The 7,500-nt window shown below is 38.0% G+C and overlaps 1 protein-coding gene across 1 annotated transcript in view; it reads right to left on the reverse strand.

The window, feature by feature from the left end:
* LOC138033636 (2-oxoglutarate dehydrogenase complex component E1-like) overlaps positions 1-7,500 on the reverse strand; it is a 35,756-nt gene that overhangs the window by 26,521 nt on the left and 1,735 nt on the right. The window contains exons 2-4 of the mRNA XM_068881426.1: positions 3,139-3,333; positions 1,819-1,921; positions 879-979 (exon numbers count right to left, since the gene is read on the reverse strand). Of these exons, the coding sequence (XP_068737527.1) occupies positions 879-979; positions 1,819-1,921; positions 3,139-3,333 (399 nt within the window). The remainder of the gene's footprint in view (positions 1-878; positions 980-1,818; positions 1,922-3,138; positions 3,334-7,500) is intronic.

A 7,500-nucleotide genomic window follows, 5' to 3' on the forward strand; every position in this document is an offset into this window, starting at 1 on the left:
TCATCACATCCTTTTGATAACTCTCAATTTTTTGGTGCGTCTTATAACTGAGTATTTTCGGGTAATTTCCAGTTTGAGAACTTAGCTTGATTAAATTGCTAAGTTTGGGGTGCGTCTTATAACCAAGTGTGCCTTATAACCGAATAACTATGGTACACTTACAAGCTACCCTGCGAGCAGAGGCCCTTTGATCTTCTTAGATAAGTCATGAAGAGGAACGGGGTCTGCCACCTACGTCGACTTTCTTTGATTTGCCGCTCATGCAGAGAAATGGATGAGTCAGTCCACTTTCCACTTTTTGTTAATTTTAGCACATGATCAGTCTCCACACTTAATTTATCAATATTTTTTTTAATTTACAATAGCATGGCAATTTTTAACTGTCTGAATTTCCATGAGTATTTCCCCTGTATATCGGTTACAAAACTATTTGGTCTGCCAGAAAGATAGACATTTTCAGTAAAAAATGAAATGGTACTTTGAAAGTATGAACTATCTTGAGTTTCCTAGGAAATTATTCCTTGGTTGTCATGTGTTTGCCAGAGTAGTACAAAAATATCCAGACTGTTTGTTTTAGTTTTGTGGCTTTGTAGTTACTGGTGACACGTGACAGACAGCCAGATTTTTACTCTGTATTTTGCTCTGTCTAATGCCACACCATTTTACCCGTCAATGGGGAACCTCCAGGAGTCTAGCAAGATTGAAGGGCCTCTACTCACAGTGTACTCACAAGCTAGTGTTTACGGCAAATTGGGGAAATCGAGCCTCCATAAGCGCTCTCAAATTTACTCAAGTTTTGACCAACAAAGAGTTCATTCCAATATCACAGTCTAAAATAATTTTATAGCCACATAACCAACTTTAAAGGAATCCTATACCTCCAGCCTGTTAACAATTTCTCCCAAGGTAAGAACATCATTGCTGCCACCAATAAAAGTTGTGTTTGGAAGCTGAAACATTTTGTCCAGATCAGATTCTCCTATGAGACAAATAAGAATGATTATAATAGATACAGTAGATGGTCAACATAAAGAAATAAGCAAGAACTTCTTTGGAAAAAATAGACATTCCATTTTATCTAGAATCTCCCATTAACATTATTTTCTGGTGAGTTTGAAATGTAGTAACATTGACAAACATAAATACATTATAAAAATTAATACATGTAACCTTGCGAAGTATTAATAATTATTAACCCTTTTCCTCCTAAGGGCCGATTTACACGGTACCATTTTTGTTGCATGCGACAACAGCTTACGACAGGCCCATGACATGACTTACGATTGTTGTGTATGTCAGAAAAAATGTCATAGCATTTTAAAACATGTTTTAAAACGATGCGACAATCGTAAGTCAAGTCGTACGCCTGTCGTGAGCTTGTCGCGTGCGACAAAAGTCGTACCGTGTAAATCGGCCCTAAGAGTGCCCTGAGAAGCACATGACCTTGGAAGTGTGTAACTTGCAATTCTTTTCCTTGGAACAAACCTGGGGATTTTAGGACACGAATTTTATGCCCAAATATGGACAAAATTAAGATCGAAGCTGCATGGGCGGGAAAATGCGGGAGCTGTGTTACATCCAAATAAGGAAATTTTTAAACTCTAAAAACCCCAGCTCTGAACCTGAGTTAAACCCTTCAAGGTCATGGGCTTCTGCATGGTATCACATATTGATTGGGCTCCGTCTAACTCCAGTACCTATTGAATGGGGCTCTGAAGGGTGAAACATAGATTTTTATTCCTTTTTCTAACACAAGACGATTTTCATAATCAATGGGGAGCACCTCCAAGGCACAAAGGTTTAAATTAAACGACTAACCTAGTCCCCAGTACTCTAAAAAAAGGTCTTCAGGTTTGGTGTCTGACAGATCTGCTTGCTGGATGCCGAGAGGATCCAGTTGAGCCATGTGATGACCTCGAATCTGCAATAGAATAATAATTATTAATAATACTGTTGTCAGTCAGCTCCCAGCTTGAACCTTTCCGAGGAAATGTGAAAAAAGATTTAAACATGAAGAAGCACTATTATAGAAGATGTGGTGCCTTAGACACATTCAAAACTTAATGATTTAGCAGTCAACTGTGGACGCAACCAAGCTCTGTGATAATTTGTGCCATAAAATAGACCCTTATGGCAATGTGTCCGTAATATGTCATAAAAATGTCATCTGTTGTTCTTTTTTAATCCCCAGTGCCTTTTTCTCCCGCTAGAAATAATTACATGTATCTTTTAGAGCTTTCGTCTCTGTGTTGCTGTTTGTTGATCACCATCTTGGATAATTAATCAGTTGAGCTTAATGAATGAATTCAAACAAAAGCAGTGCATGAAGCAACCCCTTTTATAGTGCACATCTTCGTGTTTACATGTAAGTCAGGGTTCTCCCGCAAATTTGAAGTAGACGGAGAAAATTTCCAACTACCGGTAGCCAGTGAAATTAGCTTTCCTTGCCAAGCCAGCCCTGACGAAATGCATATACATTTTCCCTCAGTAGCCGGTCCACGCAGTTGTATGAGTACATGTAGAACCCCTTAAAGTGAACTGAATACAAATTATATGGGGTTCAGATCAAGTGGTCTAAAATATCGGTGTTTGCTTGTGTGTACTACTTCTTTACAAGTAAAAATTGTCTGGTGTCAGAAACAGTTAAGTCTATTAACCCATTGACTCCCAGGGGTCCCCCATTGACGAGTAAAATCGTCTGGCGTTACACAGAGTAAAATACTAAGCCTGGCCGGTTTAGGCTGGTTTGGATGTCAATGGGTTAATTAATGCGCCTCCTGCCTCTATGTATCATAAACCTGTCAGTGAGTAAAGCATATTTTGTGTAATGTGAAAAAAGCATTATAGCAGTAAACAGCACCTGACTTCTGGGATGAAACCTGAACTTCATATAAATGATAGAGACAAGCTTTTTGCATTCTCTTTCTTTTTTTGGTTCCACCCCTTTTTTCTTCAACCTTGGACATCCTCAGTTAAGAGCTCTTCACTGCTTAAAATTTGGGTGCTAATAACAGGAATGTAGCTGAAATACAAAATTCTGCTCATGGCTATTATGCATACAGTAAAGCCCTTTATCATTGAAATCAACCAATCCTGATAGGCACATATTCAGAATGATGTTTAATATTATGACGATACCTGATAACAGCGAATCAATGAGTAGACGGCCAAGTGATCTGACACCAGGCTATTGATTGTTGATTGGTCAACAGCACTTGGAACAGTTTCCCTTGTTGCTACCATTCCAGGTCGCTGTCCCAAGATGGGTGGAGGTTGATAAGCTTGGCCGGGTGGCATGCCATTCTGCACTTGCCGAAAATAGGCATCCCATGACTATTATAGAAAGTAACCCAATTATTAGAACTGGATTAATAGTAATGAATGACTTAGTATTACTTCTTTTATTTTAGCCCATTTGCTGAGACTTACGACTCAGGGCTGCCTTTTGCCTCTCAGATGAAGCAATCAATACTAAAGCTACATGTACATTGTACACGTACATGTCAAGCCTCCATTGATTTACACATACTTGCCAATTCTTTAACGTAATGTTTGAAAAAGAACTATCTGCACCAGAAATACACCGAGATATTTTTCCACTCATTTGTTTAAAAAATTCTATCAACCGTTTACATGAGGTGGGCAAGACAACTCGGGGAGGCGAATTGTCTCACCTTGTGAGACAACTTTTTTGCATGTAAACAGTTTGGCTCGACCACCCGAGATCAGAGATAGCAAAATATTAAATGTGAAAACGCAACTATACTTAATAAAAACAAACTAGAAAGAAAGAAAGGCAAATGATGATATGCATCTTTTGAAGATGCATCTTAAAATATATGCATATATAATTAAGTACGGTGAACTTTGTCTCGGTCATGCAATTCTCATATAGACGCTTGGTAAAGTTGTCTCGGGAAGGAGGGCTGTCTCGGGTAAGCAAGAACATATAAACAGGCCCTTACTTACTAAAACAGGCCCTTACTTAATATATGACTAGCGTAAAAACATGATTTTTAATGTTACTTTGCATGCAAGGAAAGTCATAATTTTTTCGGCTTGTCTTTTGTTTGGTGGTGGTGTTCTTTACAGTTATTAGAAATGGAGTGAAGCACAGAATGTTTTAAGTCTGCATTTTCCATAACAAGGCAAACATACTTTAGGTCCTTTATCCTTGTTTTTCACCTCTTCAAAACATAGTTCTTTATTCTCCTACAGCTTGTGTGGCAAGCAACTTAACTTTATTGCGAGTAAAGGCAATACTACAATTGCTTGGCCTAGGCCCGCACACAATAACAATGCTTGTACCAGTCTCCGACCGGGATAAAATAAAAGGAGCGGCTTGTACAGTTTCAGTAGCTGTTAGAATCATTTAACTCCATTTATTAATGACCTTGCGTACTCAATTTTGCAGGTGTCCACTTTCTAATAGAGGGGACAAGCTCTCCTCCTTTACCTTAAGGGAACAGGTTGCTTTATGAAGGTTCCACACAAATTTCAAACTCATTATGCAATGTCCAGGTTCATTATCAATATAATTATTATCAATACGTTTTCAGCATTCACAACTGTACTGAAGATGGATTTAAATTTTCAATTAACCTTCTTGCTGAATCTTTGTCTTCCTTCCGCAAAAACTCACACAAACGGCAAGACGAGAAGCATGTGGTGTTTAAGTGTGCCCACAATCCTATGAAGCTGCTGAAGTATCGAAGTACATTTTTGTTCTATTAATTAACAGTGCATTCCCAAAACTCTGCTCCTCAGGTTACATCAACCAGCTGCATTTACCAAAACCACCCACTCAAACCATATTGTACTGTACTACTGAGGATTTTTTCTACTTTTCCCCAGTCTCAAAGACTTGGAGTTTTAAGTTTAGATTTCTTGAACATTTTTTGGACTACTCTACTTATTCCTATTCTAGTTCAGGATGAACAGGATAACCCAAACAAGATTTTGTAAAAGAACAACTACAGTACCATACAAAAGTAAGTTTACAGTCTCGACTCGATCCTCATGAGAATCGAGGATCGAAAATTGAGTCAAGGATCAAGACTCGATTCACTCGAAATTAAACTCGATCCTGGACACTCGATTCTTGCAAAATCACCGACGCGAAACATTGTCAATTATGCATACTCGATTCAACTTTCGCGAAAGTGTTACTCCTCAATTAAATAACAACAGGAACTGTTTAAAAAGAAAACGAGATAGCAGCTATCGTTCCTGTGAGTCCTCTCTTCAAAACTACAATCTACATAATTATGTCGTGGGTTAATATAAAAAAGCAACACAATGAGCTTTACTGTGCGATAGATCATTGTGAATCAAATGTAAATTTCCAATGTAAACGTTGAGAAATATTTGCATACTGCGCACCCAACCAAGTAACGCAACGAATCATTTATTTTTACATCACTTCTTAAATGCAATGATCTGAAGAAAAGTTATAGTGATGGTTGACGGTGCTAGACTTGTTCACCTGAATTAGGTTTCAATGTTTGAAAACCACAAGCGTTGCAAGTGAACCGAGAACAGCATCATCGCAGGACGAAGTACATACAGCAAAAGCTGTTCCATCCAACTTTTGATACCTTGAGTTGGGAGTTTGTACGAGGGCAACATGTTGTCTTTTTGTCTTCTCCTGCTTTTTTGTAAATACATGTACCAGCAATATTTCCTCAATTAACCTGATCCCTGTGACTGTTGATTTTTCTTGTAAGGGAATAAACAAACAAGACCGGGCAATGAAAATTGGGGTCTCGAGCGAGTCATCACAGAATAGTTTTACGTTCAAAGAAAGAGTTTTTGTCCATCTGAAATTAACAAACATGTCCATGTATACAGAGGACATTTGTTTCCAGAAAGGTCTGCTACTGCACTGTTACTGATGACATGTATTCAGTAAAGTCTAAGAACTGCCTACGGAGTAAACTTGAAATGCCACTCCAGTGTATAGTGTCCAAGACTTTTTACAGTCTGTGTGATTGTCGAGTGTGCTTCGATCACACGGACGAAGAAAAATATCTCCTCCACAATCGCACAGAGTACACATAGTAAAGACTTTTCTCTCTTAAAATACTACGGAAGTAATTTTCGCTAACAGGATACATTGTAGGTTACAGCTAAATTGTTGGGCAGATCGTGCTCTCGATTAGAAGCCTATGGAGTAAACTTGAAGTACCACAATGGTCCGATAGTGTCAAAGACTGTTTAGGGTCTGTGTGATTGTTGAGTATGCTTCGATCATACAACCGAAGAATAATTATCTCCTCTGCAATCGCACAGAATAGTGTCGTTCGTTGTGATTTTTTCCCAATTTCAGCAACCGAATTCGAAACAGGGATAAACTCGCTCCGTTTTCTGCGTTACTCCCAAACAACATTCTCCAAGCAATTTTGGCAGGTTTTTCCTTTATTCATATTCTCAGTTGCATTTGTGCTATTAGTCTGTTGAGAAACCAGTCAAGTGTTTGTGCTATTAGTCTGTTGAGAAACCAGTCAAGCGACCAGCTCATTAAATTCTAGATTCCTTCGACTCAATTCTCCACTTGATTCTCGATTGTCGTTCCTGAATCCTTGAGGATCGAGTCGAGAATCAAGACTCGAAAGAGACTGTCAACTTACTTTTGCACGGTACTGAAAAACATTTTGAAAACAGAATGGTGTTTACCAATAGACTTCTTTGACGATATGGTGGCCATTTTGATTTATATTGAACATTCCAATAGCTATTATGGGATCGGCAGGGGCAAATACATTATTAATTTTCCCCTGAGCATCCCATGTCTTTTTAAACAACAGAAATCAAAATGGCTGCCCAATCGTTGAAGTAGACTATTAGGCTACAGTACTTAAAAAGCAATAATTAGTATTAGTATTGTTATTATTCTCAGGCAGTCTAAAGATATAATGTACAGTAACTTTAAAACCAGTCAGTTGGCTATGTCCATTTTTGTCCTCTAAAGAGAATCCCAAAGTGTAAAATTTTTTGAATTCCAAGTAAACCATATTCAATACAAAGGATTAATTCCCTCTAAGTAAACCATAATCTACACAGTTGTAGATAAGATCAATTCCCTTCACTGTACTACCAGAAGAAGAAGAAGAATACATGGAAATGGACCAAAAACTAAATTGAATTATCTGTGCGCTTGTACTAGAATAGACCTCAAAAGACTTCCCTCTTAGATGCATACTCCACTATGCCTCTGCTCAGTTTCTAAGAATTTCTATTAGCCTTAGGTTATTTCTGGAATCTATCAACAAACAAAGGCATTCAAAGCTTGGTCAAAGTTCAACTTCACATTTTCCACCAACACTCATATTGCAAAAGTTATAATGTGGTAAATTAAAACATTTCAAAGCAGTTAAAGAAGCCAAGAAAAAATTGCTTACATTTAATCCATAGCATGGTTGTTATATCCACTGCCTACCCTACTTACAAACATCACAAGAACCTTAGCATGGATATCTTAACCTAACAAGATTACCAAAG

Source organism: Montipora capricornis, chromosome 14 (assembly GCF_036669925.1).
Source record: "Montipora capricornis isolate CH-2021 chromosome 14, ASM3666992v2, whole genome shotgun sequence".
NCBI lineage: Eukaryota > Metazoa > Cnidaria > Anthozoa > Scleractinia > Acroporidae > Montipora > Montipora capricornis.